Source organism: Trichoderma harzianum, assembly GCF_003025095.1.
Source record: "Trichoderma harzianum CBS 226.95 unplaced genomic scaffold M431scaffold_21, whole genome shotgun sequence".
NCBI classification, from domain to species: Eukaryota; Fungi; Ascomycota; class Sordariomycetes; order Hypocreales; family Hypocreaceae; genus Trichoderma; species Trichoderma harzianum.
Window position 1 is genome coordinate 133594 of NW_020209269.1, and position 19642 is coordinate 153235.

The 19642-nt window shown below is 45.5% G+C and overlaps 9 protein-coding genes across 9 annotated transcripts; 6 read left to right on the top strand and 3 right to left on the bottom strand.

Annotated features, from left to right (window-relative positions):
• Positions 1 to 579: 579 nt before the first annotated feature.
• M431DRAFT_98482 (hypothetical protein) lies at positions 580 to 1084 on the top strand (the record flags this gene model as incomplete). Its single annotated transcript, XM_024925054.1, has 3 exons — positions 580 to 744; positions 797 to 954; positions 1009 to 1084. The coding sequence occupies 3 exons, from the start codon at positions 580 to 582 to the stop codon at positions 1082 to 1084; spliced, it is 399 nt and encodes a 132-aa protein (XP_024768645.1).
• Positions 1085 to 1217: 133 nt separating this feature from the next.
• On the bottom strand, positions 1218 to 2685 carry M431DRAFT_500632 (hypothetical protein; the record flags this gene model as incomplete). Its single annotated transcript, XM_024917937.1, has 2 exons — positions 1218 to 2432; positions 2494 to 2685. The coding sequence occupies 2 exons, from the start codon at positions 2683 to 2685 to the stop codon at positions 1218 to 1220; spliced, it is 1407 nt and encodes a 468-aa protein (XP_024768646.1).
• Positions 2686 to 3080: 395 nt separating this feature from the next.
• M431DRAFT_513270 (hypothetical protein) lies at positions 3081 to 3856 on the top strand. The gene has a single exon (XM_024919986.1). The coding sequence runs from the start codon at positions 3181 to 3183 to the stop codon at positions 3820 to 3822; it is 642 nt and encodes a 213-aa protein (XP_024768647.1). The 5' UTR covers positions 3081 to 3180; the 3' UTR covers positions 3823 to 3856.
• Positions 3857 to 5117: 1261 nt separating this feature from the next.
• M431DRAFT_20915 (hypothetical protein) lies at positions 5118 to 5909 on the top strand (the record flags this gene model as incomplete). The annotated part of the gene is made up of 3 exons (XM_024913433.1): positions 5118 to 5303; positions 5385 to 5552; positions 5620 to 5909. The coding sequence occupies 3 exons, from the start codon at positions 5118 to 5120 to the stop codon at positions 5845 to 5847; spliced, it is 582 nt and encodes a 193-aa protein (XP_024768648.1). The 3' UTR covers positions 5848 to 5909.
• A 1904-nt stretch (positions 5910 to 7813) lies between these two features.
• Positions 7814 to 8818, top strand: M431DRAFT_154464 (hypothetical protein). Its single transcript, XM_024912907.1, has 2 exons — positions 7814 to 8395; positions 8467 to 8818. The coding sequence occupies exons 1-2, from the start codon at positions 7847 to 7849 to the stop codon at positions 8686 to 8688; spliced, it is 771 nt and encodes a 256-aa protein (XP_024768649.1). The 5' UTR covers positions 7814 to 7846; the 3' UTR covers positions 8689 to 8818.
• Positions 8709 to 10162, bottom strand: M431DRAFT_319892 (hypothetical protein). The gene is made up of 4 exons (XM_024914292.1): positions 9571 to 10162; positions 9349 to 9491; positions 9193 to 9292; positions 8709 to 9107 (listed from the first exon to the last, which is right to left on the bottom strand). The coding sequence occupies exons 1-4, from the start codon at positions 9995 to 9997 to the stop codon at positions 8875 to 8877; spliced, it is 903 nt and encodes a 300-aa protein (XP_024768650.1). The 5' UTR covers positions 9998 to 10162; the 3' UTR covers positions 8709 to 8874.
• Positions 10163 to 10701: 539 nt separating this feature from the next.
• On the bottom strand, positions 10702 to 11547 carry M431DRAFT_20917 (hypothetical protein). The gene is made up of 2 exons (XM_024913434.1): positions 11101 to 11547; positions 10702 to 11031 (listed from the first exon to the last, which is right to left on the bottom strand). Exons 1-2 carry the CDS (start codon positions 11470 to 11472, stop codon positions 10765 to 10767), a joined length of 639 nt encoding a protein of 212 aa, XP_024768651.1. The 5' UTR covers positions 11473 to 11547; the 3' UTR covers positions 10702 to 10764.
• A 1053-nt stretch (positions 11548 to 12600) lies between these two features.
• Positions 12601 to 13269, top strand: M431DRAFT_154469 (hypothetical protein). Its single transcript, XM_024912908.1, has 2 exons — positions 12601 to 12723; positions 12802 to 13269. Exons 1-2 carry the CDS (start codon positions 12657 to 12659, stop codon positions 13251 to 13253), a joined length of 519 nt encoding a protein of 172 aa, XP_024768652.1. The 5' UTR covers positions 12601 to 12656; the 3' UTR covers positions 13254 to 13269.
• A 1170-nt stretch (positions 13270 to 14439) lies between these two features.
• Positions 14440 to 19323, top strand: M431DRAFT_154472 (hypothetical protein; the record flags this gene model as incomplete). Its single annotated transcript, XM_024912909.1, has 8 exons — positions 14440 to 14634; positions 14696 to 15480; positions 15539 to 17253; positions 17320 to 17630; positions 17694 to 17857; positions 17911 to 17960; positions 18028 to 18424; positions 18477 to 19323. The coding sequence occupies 8 exons, from the start codon at positions 14440 to 14442 to the stop codon at positions 19225 to 19227; spliced, it is 4368 nt and encodes a 1455-aa protein (XP_024768653.1). The 3' UTR covers positions 19228 to 19323.
• Between the last annotated feature and the right edge of the window lie 319 nt (positions 19324 to 19642).

Sequence of the window (19642 nt, forward strand, 5' to 3'; positions counted from 1 at the left end):
ATATCTCTATTACTTCATCTGAGACCGCCTCGACATAGACGTTCCCCTCGTGTGTGCACAAGCCTACTATTATGACTCTCACCTGCTTTCTAAACACTTGGAGCTTCGGACCGAGCTTAGCGTTTGTAGTGTACAGGAACGCAATGTTAGGATAGGTGTCAGACACTAATATCCTCGATTATTTTTGTAATATCTCAAGCCTTGCCATATCTGGTGCACGGAAGCGCAACCCATGTGGACAGGTCGAAAGTGTCAAACAGATACTGGGTCTGAATGTGGAATAAGACGATTCGAACTTTGCCTCTTGCGGTGAACGGGAGCGCCAGCAGGCAATTATCCATTGCGCTATAAGAGCTAATGCATTCAGCTCCTCCCCACTCACGCACAGGTGCTCAGAGATGTACTGTACAAAATTGCATCTGGGGAGTTAACGCAGGAAAAGGCGCCTTACATCGCGAATCATTGCGTCGTTCCTGAGTTGTCTCTTATTTAAGAGTCGCTTCCCCATAGTCGTCCTGAACAAAATCAGTGCCTTATTAAAACCAATTCCCAATTCAATACAATATAGAATAGTCCCAAATGTCTTTCCAAAAAGTCGGAGTATTTACTGACGAGGCGCCCACGCTTCGCCCAGGCGTTTACACCCCAGCCATCGTCGCCAATGGCTTCGTATTCACATCAGGTGTATTGGGTGCCGATCCTATTATAAAGAAAATTGTTCAAGGCACGGTTATTGATCGATTTGTATGTCATCTTTCTTGTCCAATTCTTAACTAAATCTCATTGTGTTTCGTAGCACCAGATTATGAAGAATCTTGAGGCTATTCTTCAGCAGGCCAATTCCGGCCTAGAGGGCGTAGTGGAGGTTACGGTATTTTTGACCAATATCCTCGACGCGGATGAGTTGTCTGTCCCCTACAAAACATACTGGGGAGACCTCAAGCCTGCACGCACGTGAGTTTAAAATGGCCTCTAATGTTACGCATTCTAAAACAATTGCTTTTTAAGCTGTGTTGCCGTGAAGGAACTGCCCTATGGCTCGGATATTGAGATCAAGTGCGTTGCAGTAGTTAAGGGTAGCTGACTGCTTTCTGGTTGCGCCGTGGATATTAGTGGTTCACCTCGATAGGATTCATAAGTAATATTTGTAGCAAAACGATTGCAGATGGTTTATATAAAAAATTTATTTCATTGTTTCTATGCAAATAATGTGAATGCTATATGGCAATTGGCATTTTCCACCCGTTTGCCCTTTCCCAGACATCTACAACTCGCTGCCCGTTCTCCGATGAATCGACTACATAATACCAACCATACAAGGCTCCGGTAATACAAGCATGATTTGGATAAATGCGAACAGTCTGGCCTACTTGCAGCGGTATTGGATGTTGAGAATTTCCATCGTCATGTCCCTTGATAAGTCCCCATGACGCAATGCAGTGTTCCTGACTCACTCGCTTCACGATCAGTCGGTGATCGAGATTAGGCGTATCAGGAGAATAAGCGTCGCGATCAATAATTCCCCATCCCTCATATGCCGCACAAGGCTCACGTCCCAATCCCAACACTCCGACTGCAAGTAAAGCTTCAGGTTGCTGCCGCTCGCCATCGTTATAAACGCTGCAGACTTCTGCCATGACAGAGACGGCTATCTCATCCTCGTAGTCTCCTAAGTGAGCTCGGGAATGCGTAGACAACTGTTGAACATCGAGCACAGAGTATACACCAGCGTGAAGTTCAAGTTTGGTGCGAAATCCACAGTGCCTTTCGGTCACGACCTTGTGCAAAGTCTGTCGCAAATTCTCGGCGTCCTCTGATAATACTCCCTCAGCCACAACCAAGTTCTCTATTGAAGTTACCTGCGGCGAGGCTCCGACACTGATGGTTATTTCTTTGTCACTCGAGAACAGGCGCGCGTTTTTTTCGAGCGCATCAAGACACCCGGTGAGTTCGCCTCCGAGATTGGCCATTGCTTGCTTGGCGGTGGAGTCATTATAGCTGAGACTACTGTGCGAGTAAAGCCCAATGAAGTTTATTTTGCCTTCATTGTCAAGGTTTATCAGCCTTGAAACCAAGTCGTCCTTGTTGAGACCTGATGGGGGTAGGCCTGCCCGGTGGTAGCCGGTGTCGACCTTCAAGTACACTCCAGCTGGAAAACAGGCTTGCTCTGCAAAGCGAACCACATGACTGAGCTGGGATGCGTGATCAATCATGACAGAAATGGTGCCTTGACCCAGCCGCCGGCCGATAGCTGCCAGGCGGTCAACCTGGGAGGGTGGCAAGGGGATACCGTAAAGGACATTGACCTGGCGGCCACTTTCCATGAATTCGTGTAGCAATGGTTGTAGATACTCAATTTCAGCAACGGTTGATGCTACGAGTCGAACGTCTTTTTTCCCTTCCCCAGCTTGCAGGCGAACTCCTTCCAGAGTCTATCGTTCCAATGTCAGCTCTATGAGTTTGGAATATTGGGGAAAGAGCAACTGTATCTACCTTGTGTGTCTTGATATGTGCCCGAAAGTCTACACCTAAATACTCTACGGCATCTAGTAGAGATTTGCAGTGCCGATGCATTTTGGCCTTGTCTAGTACCAAAGCCGGCTTCGGCAGTTGTGTGATATGTTTTCCGACATAGTGTTGTCGGAAATCACCCGCTGTCTGTAAAATTTGGCTTGTCGTTTCCATCTTGAAGAAGTGCGATGAATTGGCTTTTGAACGAATAACTGACTGCACTTGGAGTTGTTCACGGGAGAGCCTTCGATTTGTCAGTTCACTGCTGTGCACGCACTTCTTATAGCCTGGACTTGCAGTCTCTTCTACGCTCAGGGCCGTTTACTAGCTGAGTCCAAATTGATAACGTCAACCAAAAAAGGTGCGCGGGTGCGACATCAGGGACTAGGTATCCAGGATACTACGGCTATTCCGGATGAGGTGTGCGGCTGCGACTTGGACAAGAATTTAGCATCAGTGGGGTACGTGCTACCATCTGTCCAAAGAGAAAACGGGACATAAGCCACAGAAGCAACGCCTTGAGCTTCGAAACCCGTATTCTTCATCAAGAGCACAAGTCGTATATATAGGGTGAGTCTTGCTCATATGAGCCCATAGAGCCGACGGCCTCCCACGTTAACCAGTATCTTATCCAAATTCATCATACGCCACAAATTGTCCATCATCATCATGACGCCTTCATCGCCGAGCTGGAGACCAAAAGTGATTATATTCGACCTCCTTACCGCCCTGCTAGATTCTTGGAGTCTGTGGGATGCGTCCACGCCGTCCGCAACCGCAGCAGAGGGACGAGTTTGGCGTGCACGCTATTTGGAACTGACATTCAGCACCGGCGCTTACATCCCGTATGAGCAGCTCGTTCATCAAGCTGCAGAAGACGTTGGCTTGCCTGAATCAGCTCCAAGAACATTGTTGGAAAACTGGGACAAACTGCAGCCATGGCCCGAAGATGCCCAAGTGTTGGAGCAGTTGAGACTGCGAGGTTATAAGCTCGGCGTAGTTACCAATTGTTCGAAACGTCTGGGAACTATTGCCGCGAATATAGTTGGAAAATTCGACTCTATTATCACCGCAGAAGAGAGCGGCTTTTACAAGCCTACCGAACAAGCTTACCAGGCCATCTTGACGACGATGGGTGTTGAGTCTCAAGACGCATTGTTTGTTGCAGGCAGCGCAGGAGATGTTGAGGGCGCAACAAATGCTGGCATGAAAGTGGTTTGGCATAACAAGGCTGGGCTATCGAGAAAGGGCGAATCGGTTCCGCTCAAGGAGGCTACTCGTCTGGATGATGCTTTGTCCAGCTTCATGTAATGCTAATTGCTCTTTGATACGTAACACATTCTAGGCGAGTTTTGGTGCTCGGCTTGTCTTGATTTGCATGCAGATGTGATATAACGCCGCACAGATGGCGATACTACGGCTATTTTCGATGTCCTCTGAGCTATTGAGAGCAGCCCTTGCCAGTTAGGTTTGTGTCTCAGTCCAGCTTTGTATTTCTAAGCGTCTTGATGCCGAAGTGTTGAACTTCTTAGAAAAGACTTTAGCGCGTGTTAAAAAGGAGTTAGCCTGTCGACAACGAATTCCAATAGGCTGAGACAGCGGTGTAATAAGACGAGAACCAGCATTTGAATGCTAGTAGAGGTTGAAAGTTGCTTGTAATCTGTCCGTCATAGATCCGTGCTCTTGGCAAGGGCTCTCACTAGTTTGTTTAGTTATTATTGTGAGTCATTTCTTCTCTACAAGGGTTTCGTAAGCATTTCTTATTTCGTTGTCAAGCTCGACAAGAGAGATAGTACCAAGAGGGGGGAAGCATGAACTTTAGGAGTTGGAAAGTTATGATATATACTGTCAAGCGCTGATCAGAAAGGCATCATCTCCATATGGTATATACATGCCTTGAAAAAAACTGACATAACAATTGATACTTCCGAGTTATTTCAGATGAATCTATCGAGTGTTTATGAGAAAGATAGACAGTGGAAGAACTATCTACCTGCTTTGAGCAGTGTTGAGACTGGTGCTTTTCAATTTGCACTTCGGTTTTAAGCACGTAGTCTTAAATCCTAAGACCATAAGATCCTCAGCTTTTTCCCGCCTTTTCGAACCCCGTAGCTGAAGGATTAGGATTGTGGTATGCTTGTGTCCAACGCGATGATCCGACGTTCTGAAACGGCCGCGTCAGGCCGGGGTTGCCGAACCAAAGAGTGCTGCCTTGGCCACAAATGCCTAATTACCGCTGACCAATGGGGTACAAAGGCCAGAATGGTCCGATACCAGCGAGATCAACTAGGGCCTTGTGGAGTGTTGGTTTCAAAGCCAGTTGTCACTGCATCTGACCCTTTTCTTCATAGGGCTAATGCCACTAAACTTGCTCAGGTAAGGCTGTTGGTCAGTGACACGGGAAGTGGGAAGTGCGTGGACCCAAGAATCCTCTTCGGCGGTGGAAGTGCGCATGATAGAGTAGCAGACCCCGAATGGCCAATAAATATTTGTCAATACTTACCATTATGTTTTAATTTTAATTTCCACATCTCCCACTCGTCAATCCAAGTTCTAACATACCCAGCCCTACATGTCCTCAACAACAACTATCGATGTCAGACGCCATGAGCATTACTCCAATATCTGGTTCAGAACCTTCAGATTTCCAGACACACGATTTTAATTGGCTGGAGGGCCAGTACTCAGAAATAGATTTCATTCCGTTTACCGACACAGCTCTTAAATCGACTTCTGCTCTGGGTTGTGGAGGAGAAAGCTGGTTACTGGGCTTGAGTTCTACAAGCTTGAACGTAAGCGGATCAAGTTCAATGTGTCACGGCCTGACACGTTGTATTATATAATGAACCTCACACTAATATATTCAAACCTAGGATATATCTAATGTTGCACCGCCAGAAACAAGTCGCTCCCCAGCACCGGAAGAAGTAACAAGGGAATCATCTCATTCGGACGGCGTTGTTGACACCAAAAGAGCTCCAAGGAACGCACCACGCAAACGCCCCGGCCGTTACAAAAATGCACCTGCACATGTTTTAAACGTATGTGGCATCTCAATAGATATATTTGTTTTCTCTTGAACTGAAACTAAATATATGCCACATATAGCGTCGACGAGAACAGTGTAGAGTAGCCCAGCAGAGGCATCGTCAGCGAAAAGACAATCGTATAGCTCAGCTTGAAAAGGAGCTGAAAACTTTGAAAGAGGAACACCAAACTGTGTTAAATGCATATATGCTACTAGATAAGGCATACAAAACCTTTGCAACGGAAGTTTCATCAAAGTTTCCAGAGGGGGTTAGGCATGTGAGAGGGTTTTACCAGGAGAAGATTTAAGAAACTGAAGAAATGGCGTCAGTTTTAATTCAGGAAGAACTGTCCTATACACACAACAGGTTATCAGATCCGCTGATAAGATTATACCCTAGCCTTTAGGTACTGTTGCCTAAACGTTCATCAGATTAATAAAGTAGTTTATTTCTGTGTACAAATATATATTCGTCACGATTTCCAGCTGTGGTCACTGCTAACTGACATATGTAGATATTAATCACAGCTTTAAAACATAAGATGAAAGAGAGTTTGAAACAGAAAAGTGGTATACATATTCTAGGCCTTTCTTCGGCTCCATTCCGATAGGTGATACCAACGGCCAGACGTATAGACTCGAACACTTTACATAGATCGTAACACGTTGTGATGCGGCTGACTCCGAATAGACTCCACAGGCGTAAAGTCTTTCGTTCTATGTGAGTTCTCTTCAGTTGTCGCCCACATGTAACAACCATCGGAAGTACAAAAGCTTCTGTATAAATTGTAAGTACAAAAGTATGTATATCGTTGAAAAGAAATGATAAGTAAAATAAACCGTGTCCAATATGGGTACAATACAGTTCACCATAATATCTAGAGGTGCCAAATTTCTCCCTGAAAAGCTGAATGGAACCAGTAGCTTCAGCGTGGCACTAAATAGATGCATTGCGATAATTCGAGGTGGCTCCATCGATGCTACAGACAAGAAGTCCGGTTGGGCGTAATGGTTATTACTACAATTGGGGTCTATATCGCTTGGGCTGAGCTGTACATGCTTAGGAGAAATGGAAGGACTGCTAGGTGTGGCTAGAGTAAGAGATACCTCGGAACATCGTCTGGCCCGGAACTACTCGCTCATATTCTGTTTTTGGTCGAGCTGTAATGGCAAAGAAAAGGTGCTGGCGGACTTCAAGTTTAAAGGAATGGTAGAATGCTAGAGAGAGCGTACAAAGTTGACTGGTGTGAGTGAGTGGTGATCAGAGGATTACGATTTCGTTGAAAACTGATTGCTCGGGCTCTTAAAGATTAGTATAAGATGACTTTCCAAGAAACAAACCTATTGCTGAGGGCTATATCGACACGCGATTTGGTTAATATGGGGCAGCAATATTACTCAGCTCGTAATAATAATAAGAAGACCTCTAGTGAACAATTGAACGATATTGCGAATGCTCTATAAATGACCGGGTTAAGCAGTCCGAATAAAGGTAAGGTAAGGTAAACTTATTTTGCCGGTAGCTACGAAACACCCCATTGAACTACCTCGACTGACACCAAACACAACATTAGAAACCTAGCTTGACCAACTTCTATAAGGACCATGGTTTAAGAACACGCCAAGCAAACATGTGATCTATCTGGGACGGGCGCGTTTCTCTCTGGATCACAACCGCCATCTTAGCTACATTGGGTCGTGGTAGCTTGCTATGGTTCTGCCTAGCCCGCAGGTGACACTCCCGGTCGTCTTTTATTCAGTAAGCCATATGAGCGATCAACATAGCTACTTATTGCTAATGGAAGAAAACAAATCCCTCCAGCAAATATATACCAAATTAGGTCTCTAGGATATTTGGGAAAGCTGTCTCTCTTCGCTTTCCGTGTTTGAGGATGGTGAAGGGCAATCGGTCTTAAATTTATCCCCGAGGATTTACCCTGGATGCTGTCGGTGCAAATGTTTGGCAAATTAGGTAGTTATAAAAGATCTGTGTGGAAATCGCTTTGCGATAAAACAGAATACAAGCCAAATTATATACATGTTAATGTAAATTACTAAATAATACATCTTGAAGCCATTATAAAAGAGATTCATTATAAATATTACAACTATGTACACTTTGTAATAACACATTAAAATTTCTCCTCAACGAAAAATGACAAAAGTTATGCGAACATGCATAAGCACCATTTTTATTATTTCCTTATTTGCTTATTTATCTTCTTTATTCATATCTCCCCCTCCATCTTTTCTTTGTATTGCTCTTTCTTACCCTTTTCTCCCACCCCTCTCACATAGCAGTGCAAAATGGCCAAAACACAAATAAACCAATTTTGGATATGGATCCTCTCATCTGCTGCAATCATTGGAGTCCTGCTTATAGCCTTTCCTGCGCTGCATTCTCTCTCAGCAGCTTCTCCTCCAAGCCCATCAAAATCCACAAATAACGACGGAACAAAAGAAGCACACAATACTATCTACAATCCTGGCGACAGTGTTTTACAAGGGGCCAGATCATCCAACGAAAGGCCAAATTTTCTCTTTGAGTTCCTCGAGCGCCATGATATCGAGTCGCTGGATAGCGCGGCTGACGAAGCGTGGGATCAATCAATGAGCACTCCTCTCGGTGGCTTTCTCTTGGTTAAGCACAATGAGACGTATAACTTGGGCTGGGGTGTCAGCATGTTTCACAGTGTCCACTGCTTGAGAATGCTGCGCGCTACGATGCAGAATTACTTTGGCCTTGCTGCAGAAAACACTGGCCATGGGACACATACGCATGGCGGACGCGATGGTGCGACCCTGAACGTAGATGAGAGAACGCATGTTGAGCATTGCTTGGGCTATATTGGTCGAGTGCGTTACCGTTTCCTCCTCTTCTATACGGAATTCAGATTCATATTAACGTCGCTTCTCACCGCATTTAGGCTTTGCTATGCAATGGAGATGACACTCTGGAGCCACCATTTACGAAAAAAGACGCAGATGGTAATATCCTCCTAAGCGCGGTCAATGGACAGGGCCATCAGCATTCTTGCCGTGACTCAACGCTGGCTTGGCAAACTGTGTTTGCATCCGAGGAGGATCCCGTAGAACCTTTCGAATGGTCTGCCGGAGATACAGTTCGTAGTGTATTCGGGAAAAAATAGTCCTTGGAATGTATGAGTAGTCACAGATAGCAAGAAGAAGCACAGAGAGTCACCAGGAAATGCAGTGAATCTGAAGAAGTCATAGTTTTTTACATATTCTTTTTCTTAAAAATAATAATAATTGGGAATTAATTCTCTGCCCCGCCTAGATGTATACTATTCATCTCCTCCGAATCGCGCATTCAATTAGTGAAAATGGTCGACTCTGTAGTCGCCTGGTCTGGGAAGCAGGGTGGCGTTGGAGTCTAGAGTGACCATATGCTGCATCATCCAATCGTGCAAGGTCTCGAAATTACGGCATGTGTGCGTCCGACTGAACTCGGGATCCGTCTGACCATCGTCTCCGACCCAGTAGAACGGAACAAGTCCAACATCAGCCGTACACATGATCCGTTGGCGCAAATTGTCTATGCAATGGTCTGCGAATAACAATAACAAATTAGCACACAACTCTTGGTCTTGACTCAGAACCATGTTCTTCGTAGATGAATGGTGCCCACGTACCAACGTGGACGGATAACGTGCGATCTGGATGCTGAAACTCGTCTGCGCCGAGCTTTCGATAGTAATCATGGTTATACCATGTCGCCTTTCGAAGTAGATTCTACACAGAGAAGAGTTAGATCAAAATGTTTTGGGAGAGAGATAAGCGCGTCATACCAAGCAATGTAGTTGATGAAATACTTCAACATCGGCAGGAATCCCCGTCAGATTGGCTTGATCTGGACCGCCAGCGAGATGAATGTGATCAGATGTTAGATCCGATTCACTGGCTTGATCTTCGGGAATGAGAAGGAATCCAACTGCTCAACTATTAGTCTGATGATGGTATAACAAATGATTGGCATAGGGAAGTAGGAGATAGTAGAATATGTATCATACAATTGGCGCCTGCGAAGTTCCACGCAGCATCAGTCTCCGGCGATGGAGGCTTACGATAACGGCTGCCCTGGCTATAGAATGTTGAGTCAAACTTGACATGTATTGTCTCGAGGTTCAGATCTCGAAGCATCGGCGCGAGGCTTGGAGGTTCCGCCACTGACGCCGGAGCATGACATTGTGGTCTAGTGGAAGCGGTGATCCAGAAGGTAAGAAGGTTGGTTGCACATAGCAGCACTGGGAATCCGATGACAACACTGTACCATCTACAATTGGAGCTACGTGATCTCCTGGGTGCTGGTGAGAAGTTTGTGCTTGCGTCTGTGTCTGTGTCTGTGCTGCTTTCTTCCAGAAGACCCTGTCCCTGTTCAACTTCATCAATATCTGAGATGGTCTTGCCATTGATCTCTTGTTTCCTGAATTTATTCATGTTGTTTTTCTTTCTTTCCTTCTTTCCTTCTTTCTTTCTTTTGCCTCTGCTTTTCCCTAATTCTGCGGTTGTCTTTGGCGGGGTATGGACCAAGAGTGATACGTGGGTTGAGGGAGCGGGATGGATGACGGTCAACCTCCGTCGTCCAGAGAAATGCCCATTCGCATGCGCACAAGTAGAAGAGGGTCCAACATCGTGTGATATTAGCGGGCTTTGTGTATTCAGGTTGCCAGGTTATAGATACGAAGTAACCGTGGTTTGAGCTGCATTAGTATGCAGTAGCTAGCTTACTCTTAAGTCCAATGCAGTAGTGCGTCTTACTTGAATGCATTGCAATATATCCATGCGTCTTTCCCCCACTTACTCGTACGAACTACTTATTCTAGTGAGTGATAAGCGACCCGTCGCTGCTGTATGAGGGATCATCTGGCGGGTGCGCGGCTATATCCACCTCAACCCGCAGATTACTCGTACAATGAGGACATCTACGGAGTAGGCAATGCAGGATTTTTTGCCTCCCGTCCATGGTTCTCCGCGGCCAGCGGCCACCCTTCTGCAAGAGTCGGGCAAAAATTAAGTAATTATCGGAGAGGGGTATTGATAGTGCCGGATTTATCTCCTTTAAGGCAATGTCAATCTTTGAGGGAGGCAATTGTTTCTTGGTCCGCACCTCATTATCGCATTAGAGAGCAGAGACGATTGGGATCAAAATTTTTTTCTTTCTTTCTGGCCGTTCCAAATCCTTCTTGTATCGTAGTCTTAAGTTTTTAGCTCGCCCAAATCGTATTTCTACAACGATAAAAGCCAAGCTCCACCTCATTGATGGCGTCATCTCCTTCTCTCCCCACTGTAAGCTGGTCTGCGCAGTGGCTGGAGTGATGAATACTAATCGTCTTGTTGTCGATGTATTGCTCATGGTTGTTAATAGCGAACATGATTTTCCGCCACTGGAATAAGCAGTGTTCCCCATGATAGATGTGTGTGTAGACCTTGATATTGCTTCCACGCCAAAGTGCCTCCGATTCGACTTCATTCTAAGTAACAAGTCAGAAACCTTTTGTAAGGATTGTTGATGTTGCCGGACTGAGGGAGGTGGACCATACTATCATATCCTTTTCGAGATACCATTTTCTGTCTTCAAACACCGGATAGCGGTCCGAAAGCTCTTTGTACACGCACTGTTTGGGCATCCAGCCGTAGAATAATGGCTCCATGACACATCCGCGTTGCATGGCCTCTTCACTTGACCGTCCACAATGATTCCACTCCTCGTCCAGCGCATCTCGATGGCCACGAGTAATCCAAAGCCAGGCGCCTATATTCGCAACACCAGCAAGAATAAATTGAACTACCATCAGGATGCTGAATTTGCTAGGGCGCTCCATGCACGACGGTCGTTTCGTACGCCGTATATGCGATGGAACTCCAACTTCTTCATACTCGATGTAGTCTCGAACTTGGTCTTTCTGCTCCATCTTAGAGAGAGAGAAATCTTCCTTTTCGTCGATGGAGCTTCGCGGGCGAGTGAAACTGAATGAAATTAGAAACAGAGAGGAAAGGACTGATCTGCCCAGGAAATGAAACGAGTTTGCGTTTGCACGAAGAATCCACGGAGAACAATGTCCGATGCAGAACGCATGTAACCGTCGCCCAGGTAAGGTGGTAGTTCTCCAGTGTGGGGTATAAGATAAAGAAACGAGCTGGGGCAAAAAAGCCAACTTAGATCCAGAGTAGTAGCCGGGGTCGCTAGACAAAATATCCCGGTAACATTGGAAAGAGAGTGCGTGATATAGCTCTGCGTTGTCACATAAGCATTCTACACCTTCTGCATCAAGTTAGATGGGAAATGTGTCTCAGATCTAATATCACACCGTAAAACATAAAGAAATGTTACTCAAAAAAATGATTATAATTGTAATAAACCCAGGGCTGTATAAGATTGATAAGGGGTGTTGTACACCGTAGCCGTAACTTTTCGTTAACTTCATAATAGCAATTGGTTAGCATATTTACGATTCAATGCTAAATCTCTGAATATAGCAAAGTTCCCTGTGATTTCTAGTTCAGTAAGTTTACAGCTGCAAGTCGAGCAATAGAGAAGCCTCCACCCTTACCGTGCTTTTGTTAGGGTGAGATATTCCATGTACTCGTATATGCCCCTCTGTTAAATAAACCGGTGACACTTTCGGTCTAGCCTCCATATGCATTATACTGACAAATTCAGTATTGATATGTAAGAGTATGACGGCATGTTTTCGACTAATACAGTCGTCCGATTGTACCAGCTTATACACCTGCCGTATTTGGAGAAATGGCTCTTCTTTGCATCTGGAGATTCTCCAATAATTAGAATCCTTCGCCAAGATCGGCCAAGGCACGACCTTTTGAACAATCCAGTCTGTGGATACCGAATCTTTGCTTGCTTTGAATCACAATGATGATTGAGGGGGTTCAGTGGCTGTATCCGGCAAATGTTTTTCTCACTGGTAGAATCTGAGAGGGGCTCTGAGGGGTAGGGAACAATTTGGCAAGCCTTTAAAGCTCCCTACACCAAGTATTTTGGTATCAAGTTTTCTTCCTTCTGCTCTTCTTTTGTACCAAACCGATCTTTTACCTAGCTTTACGCTGTTGTACAAAGTCTCCACTAGCTTTTGACACAATGAAGGCTACTCTTCTCACATTTACTCTTTGCACGGTGGCTCTTGCAGCACCGGTTGCACAAGAGGGTATGGATCGCCTCACACCTTCATCTATAAGTTGAAACGTACAAACTTTCATTGACTAACAACTGCACCTTACTATAGCCAAACGTGACAAGCTTCAGAACCTGTTTTACGTTCCTGCCGGCGCTGAGGGAGAGTCACCAGAGAAGCGTGACAAGCTCCAGAATCTCTTCTACGTCCCAGCTGGTGCTGAAGGCAAGACACCAGAAAAGCGTGACAAGCTTCAGAACTTGTTTTACGTTCCTGCTGGTGCCGAGGGAGAGACTCCAGAGAAGCGTGACAAATTGCAAAACCTGTTTTACGTTCCTGCCGGCGCTGAGGGAGAGTCACCAGAGAAGCGTGATAAGCTCCAAAACTTGTTCTACGTTCCCGCCGGCGCTGAGGGAGAGACACCCGAGAAGCGTGACAAGCTCCAGAACTTGTTTTATGTTCCTGCTGGTGCTGAAGGAGAATCACCCGAGAAGCGTGATAAGCTTCAAAATTTGTTCTACGTTCCCGCCGGCGCTGAAGGCGAGACTCCAGAGCAAAAGTAAAAGAATCTCGTTGGTGAAAAACAATTATATGTCGAGCAGTGTGCTGCCTTTATCGCGTCATAGCTAGTTATATAATTGTAACTCTTGCTCAAACTACCTAGATGCATTGTGATATTGGTTCAATATGAAAGAGTGTTGGTAGCCAAAGGTAGTCGATCGCCTTCGCCCACCGGGCATTAGGCAGTTTCTCTAGAAATCTAGGATTTCCATACCTTGTAGCGGCAATGAAGAAAGCGAAGAAAAGCGGGAGATGCTATCCAAAAAGAAATCTTCCCTCAGGAGCCCATACTACAATGTTAACAATATCGGTGTCTTGTGTAGCCCAAATTACGATGCCTCTGGAGTAAGTTGGTCATTACCAGTGGCAATGTATTAGTTATCATTGCATTCGTAGTTGAAGAAATATATACAGGTATTTTTATCTAGGGTAGCACTTATTTTTGGGGGGGGAGGGGGAGGGGGAGGGGGTACAGTATATTGGCCAACAGGTGATCTGAAGAAGTGAAGGCTTCCCTATTATAGGCTAGTACCAGACATGTCACGTTGGGAATCCTCGATCTGATTCCGGAAGTTATATATATATATCATATCACATAAAGTAAGCAGAGATAGATGTATCATTAAACATTCCTTTATCAAATGCATGATATTTGATGACCATCTTGGTTTATACTGATGTATTTGTAACCATAGAAAGGGTTACAGTAAAAATCTTTGTTTTCCCAACAGTTTGTTATACTATATATCCAACTTCTTCTCCAAAATGAATCGTGCTCTTAACGTCAACACTTCGAATATAAAAATGAGGATTTTGGATGGTTGGCACATTGTTTGTTTCTTGAATCATTAATACAGGATGCGCATCCGGGAGCCATTCAGAGCCGTGACTGAACTAATTGGGTCTTGTTATTTCGAAGGATCGATGCTTAGAAATCAAAACAGGACGGCATGCGAAGTATATGTATTTTATTCTAGTTAGTTAGGCCGCGTCGTGCTAAGCACGACATAGTCCGCCACAAGTCACGATCTTTCTCCGCAACTCCGCTGTGTTCGTTGTTGGTTGACTGACTGGCTGCTTTGGACCATATAACGTACTAAGATACCCACGCTTTCTTGTTGCGCCAATTCGTCTTCGACAACTTTAAACGTGACAAGACTTATTGAAGTCGTCAATTTCCTCTCTAGAATGACGATGTTTGTTAGAAATGACGAACTATTTCAGCAGAATAATGAGCAGTTCGACTTTAATATAAAGTTTGAACAAGTATTTCTTTCTATTTTACCATCCGTTCTGTTTATAATAGCTGCATCATGGAGGACAGTCGCTCAGGCTAGAAAACCTGTGTTAGTAAAAGCACCTTTTTTCCAGACCATCAAAGTGGTATGTTCATCCGTTATATGATTGAATGTATAAACTCAAGTTACTGATTCTGTTGCCCTAGGCGGCTATAACCGCTTATACCGTGCTTCAACTCGCACTTCTTATTCTTGCAGCAGCATTCGGCTTATTCCATACAGCAAGCATCTTCATAACTGCGTTAGTTCTCAAGCTGCTATCAAGTATTTCCATGATCCCTCTTACGGCTGTAGAACACAATAGATCCTCCCGACCATCAGTGTTATTAACAAGTTACTTGCTCTTGTCTCTGCTCTTCGATGTGACGCAGGCAAGAACGCTCTATCTATCCTCAGCTACATCTGCGGAGCTCTCCTATAGCAATCTCTTCACCGCCGCCGTTGTTCTGAAGGCAGCAATACTGGTCTTAGAATCCAGGAAAAAGTCTAGATGGATGAACTGGAATGAGAAAGAGCACAGTCCAGAGGAAGCCAGTGGCATCTTGTCGCTAGGTGTCTTCTTCTGGTTGAATAAGCTATTCCTAGACGGCTATAGGAAAGTTATGTTGCTTGACGACCTCTACTCCCTTGATAAGTCCTTAGACCCCGAAATAATCCATGAGAAGTTCTCTCGTAATATGGATTATTCTAAAATGAAGGGTGACAAGTTCGGCCTTACTAAAGTTCTCATGCGCACACTCATAGGACCCCTTCTTCTTCCCACAATTCCACGCCTAGGCCTACTTGGATTTACACTGGCTCAACCTCTTTTCATTGAGCGGCTGCTGGATTATCTGGCCCAGGACACACTCGACCCAAATACCGGTTACGGGTTCATTGGAGCTAGCTTCTTCATCTATGCAGGAATTGCCCTTTGCTGGGCCTTTCATCGGTATGCCTATTCATACAAATCATCAGTAGCATAACAAAACGCTAATGGACAAGTATAGATATTATCATCATAGAATGAGAACTATGTTGCGATCAATACTAGTCACGGATACTTTCATCGCAGCCACAAAAGCCCGTATTGGGACGAGCGACGACAATGCTGCGTTGACTCTCATGAGCACTGATATTGAACGAATAAGAATGGGTTTCAGACAACTGCATGATATTTGGGCAAGTGTGCTCCAGGTTGCATTGTCTTCGTGGATGCTATACAGTCGGGTTGGCGTGGTCTTCGTCGCTCCTATTGGAGTGGTAATCTTCTGTTTCATCTGCCTGGTGATTGTCATGAGCTTCATCGGAAACGCACAGAGAGACTGGATGATATTGGTCCAAAAACGAGTCGGCCTGACTGCTACAGTAATTGCTAGCATGAAGAACCTGAAAATATCCGGCCTTTCCTCCCCGGTTCGTCAATTTGTGCAAAAGCTTCGGGTTGAGGAACTAATAGCCGGAGTCCGATTCCGCAAGATATTCATCGCAGCAGCTCTTTTCGGGTTCATTCCACTGCTTTTGAGTCCAGCTCTGACCTTTGCGTTGACTCAAAGTCGACTGGATGCCTCACGGGTATTCACGAGCCTTTCATTTCTTACGCTTCTGACTATGCCTTTGTCTCAAGTGTTCCAATCAATCCCCGAAGTGATCTCCGCTCTGGCCTGTATAGGTCGAATTCAGGCGTTTTTGGAGGGTGAAACGCGTGATGATTTCCGCCAGGTTTTGGCCGATATAAAGCGGCATTCTGGAAAAGCTCCAATAGAGGGTATACTTCCTTTTGAGTCAAAAGTGCTCATAACAGATGGAAGTTTCGGTTGGAAAGCAGACAAACCAGTCTTACGAGATGTGAACATCCGGATACCAAAGCGCTCGCTCACTGTTGTCGTCGGACCTGTTGGGTCAGGAAAATCTACCCTCTGCAAAGCGCTGCTAGGGGAGATTCCATTCCACGAAGGCCGAATTATTTTGGATGCACGTATTCCACATGTTGGATTTTGTGACCAAACAGCGTTTTTATCCAACGGATCAATCAAGGATAATATTATCGGGTTTTCTTTAGTCGACGAACTAAGGTACGCCGAAGTCATCGATGCTACAGCCCTAGCTTTCGACTTTGCCACTTTCACAGAAGGAGATAGAACAAATGTTGGATCTGATGGCATCTCCTTGTCCGGAGGCCAGAAGCAACGCGTTGCTCTCGCGCGAGCTTTGTATCTACAGACAGACTTTCTCGTTCTTGACGACATCTTCAGTGGTTTAGATGTTGATACGGAGCAGCAAGTGTTCCGTAAAGTTTTCGGCACGGAAGGGCTTCTCACGCGACGACGCTCTACTGTTGTTCTATGCACTCATAGTGTTCGACACTTGCCTGCGGCAGACTACGTGATCGTGCTTGAAGGTGGCATCGTTAGCGAACAAGGCACCTTTAACAAGCTTATGGCAAATCAGGGCTATCTCCAGCGTCTCGGCTTGAAGAAGTCTTCAGAGAATAATGCTCGGCCAGAACGGTCCGTCGCCAAAGAGAATATTCAAGAGTTAACTTTCGAAGAAATTAGGACGACGCTACCTATTGTGAACACCACACCCAACGCGGACGCGTCTCGGCAGGTTGGGGATAGAACAGTATACAAGCATTATATGATGAACATGGGATGGTCCGTGGCGGTATCTGCCTTGTTCTTTGCCACGCTATGGGGCTTCTTATTAAACTTTTCTACGATCTGTAAGTCAAGATGGAATGAAAATAAATGCCGAGAGCCTATTGGTTCGAACTAACGATGCCATGTAGGGCTCACGTACTGGGTCGACGATATAGATGCGGAAAATCCGGCGCACTCCCATGCTTTCTGGGCTGGCATATATGCTTTGCTTCAAATCGGCGCTTTGATATCATTATTTCTCCTCGGCGCCTCAATCTGGGTTGTCTCAATCAAACGTGCAGGTGCCAATCTTCACCAAGATATCTTACGCACACTGTTCCGAGCAACATTGCGCTTCTTCACTGAAACTGATACTGGCGTCACCACAAACTTGTTCTCGCAAGATTTGAACCTTATCGACACAGAATTGCCAGATGCAACGGTCAGCACTCTGTTTTCGGTATGTATACAGTGATATATGGTCCTGGAGAGACACGAGTGCACGAGTTAATAAAGATAATAGATCACTCAAGTTATCGGGCAAATGGCTATCATGCTCACGTCGTCTCTGTACCTTGCAATCAGCTTTCCGTTCCTTATCGCTCTTCTTTATATGGTGCAGAGATTCTATTTGCGTACATCGCGACAGCTACGATTGCTCGACTTGGAAGCTAAGAGTCCTCTGTAGTGAGTTCTGGAAGCCTCACGTGGCGCCATGTTTTGTACTGATCTATATCTAGTACACATTTTCTTGATACTGTCAGAGGTATTGCAACTTTACGGGCATTCGGTAAATACAATAACCCACGCACATTGGTTGCTCAATTATGGCGCTACTGTTAACCACAGCTTTGTAGGCTTTATTCCCAATGATGTTTACAAGAATTTCCGGCTACTTACTTCCAGTCAGAGGCCATCGTATCTACTTCTCATGATCCAGGAGTGGCTGAATCTCGTTCTCAACGTTGTCGTCATGCTACTCGCAATAGCCCTTACAACGCTCGCAGTTCGCCTCCACTCCAATTCTGCTTTCGCTGGTGCTGCTCTGTACAGTCTTTTGAGCTTCGGCGAAAATCTTGCCGGTATTGTCCTTTTCTGGACCAGTCTCGAGACCTCACTTGGGGCGATTGCAAGACTCAAGACGTTTAACGATACTGTGAAGCCGGAAGACAGAGACGGAGAGAGTATCATTCCACCTGAAAACTGGCCACAGCGTGGTGTGGTGGAGCTGAAGGGGGTATCCGCTACCTATTCGTAAGAAACCTGAATAACAATCTTCCCGGCCGACCACTAACCCCCAAGACAGCCCCGAATACCACGAGGGCAGCACAACTCGTCTTGCCCTCCATAACATCCATCTGACGATCAATTCTGGGGAGAAGGTGGCCATCTGCGGTCGTACTGGCAGTGGTAAATCTAGCTTTATTGCCTTGCTTCTCAAGCTGCTCGACCCCACATCAACAACGGCTGGGAATATAGTGATTGATGGCCAGCTGCTCCAACATTTAAACCGATCTGAGCTACGCCAACGTATCATCGCGGTGCCCCAGGAAACTGTCTTCTTGCCCGATGGATCTACCTTTCAGGCTAATCTTGACGTATCCGAAGAAGCAACGCGTGAGGAATGCGAGGCTGTGCTTAGAGCTGTCGGTTTGTGGGAGTTTGTTCAAGAGCGGGGTGGTTTGGACGCAGGCATGAATGCGTCTACCTTTAGCGCTGGACAACGGCAGCTGATGTCGCTTGGACGTGCTCTGGTCAGGCGCTCTATTCGACAACGAAAGTATGCTACCGGTACAGAACATGGTGGCATCTTGTTACTAGATGAAGTCAGCTCCAGCGTGGATCAGGAGACAGAGCGTGTAATGCAGCAGACGATCAAGACTGAGTTCAAAAACTATACAGTTATCGCGGTTGCCCACCGGTTGGATATGGTAATGGATTTTGATAAGGTGGTCGTTATGGATAGAGGGGAAATTGTTGAAATGGGTATTCCGGCGGTATTAGCACAAGAGGCGGGGAGCAAGTTTGGAGATTTGGTGGGAGCAAGGAATCAGTAGATATGTGAATAATCGGACGTCGTCGTTGCGTTGGCATATACGGTACGTAAATTCGAGCGTCTTCACTAAGTACCTACTCAAGAGTTTAGATCTGGGGTTCCATAGAGCTTCTAAGCTCTTTATCCTCACATATTTAATTACATTTACAGTGCTCATTCCTCAGCAAATGTTTGACTACAGTAGCTGTGTACCCTGATGATCTCATTGGGCGTTCATTCAGTCGTAGATAATCTTACCTAGGTAGGTAATTTTACTCGCAACCTACCTACGCTTCAAGGCAATCCTACCAATCTTTAGCGACATATTTAGTGAGCCAGACACTAAAATATAGCGGCGTGAATTGGAGTTTGCCCTCGGCACACATTTGTGGTTTCATCATGATGATCCTTTTCTACGATGGGATCTTGTAGAAGGA

Coding starts and splice junctions, on each gene's coding strand:
- M431DRAFT_513270 (XM_024919986.1), top strand. CDS start 3,181: ATGACGCCTTCATCGCCGAGCTGGAGACCAAAAGTGATTATATTCGAC.
- M431DRAFT_154464 (XM_024912907.1), top strand. CDS start 7,847: ATGGCCAAAACACAAATAAACCAATTTTGGATATGGATCCTCTCATCT. Junction 8,396..8,466: donor GCTTGGGCTATATTGGTCGA/GTGCGTTACCGT, acceptor CACCGCATTTAG/GCTTTGCTATGCAATGGAGA.
- M431DRAFT_319892 (XM_024914292.1), bottom strand. CDS start 9,997: ATGAATAAATTCAGGAAACAAGAGATCAATGGCAAGACCATCTCAGAT. Junction 9,293..9,348: donor TTCATCAACTACATTGCTTG/GTATGACGCGCT, acceptor TTCTCTGTGTAG/AATCTACTTCGAAAGGCGAC. Junction 9,108..9,192: donor CACGTTATCCGTCCACGTTG/GTACGTGGGCAC, acceptor TGTTATTCGCAG/ACCATTGCATAGACAATTTG.
- M431DRAFT_20917 (XM_024913434.1), bottom strand. CDS start 11,472: ATGGAGCAGAAAGACCAAGTTCGAGACTACATCGAGTATGAAGAAGTT. Junction 11,032..11,100: donor ATCTCGAAAAGGATATGATA/GTATGGTCCACC, acceptor CTTGTTACTTAG/AATGAAGTCGAATCGGAGGC.
- M431DRAFT_154469 (XM_024912908.1), top strand. CDS start 12,657: ATGAAGGCTACTCTTCTCACATTTACTCTTTGCACGGTGGCTCTTGCA. Junction 12,724..12,801: donor AGCACCGGTTGCACAAGAGG/GTATGGATCGCC, acceptor ACCTTACTATAG/CCAAACGTGACAAGCTTCAG.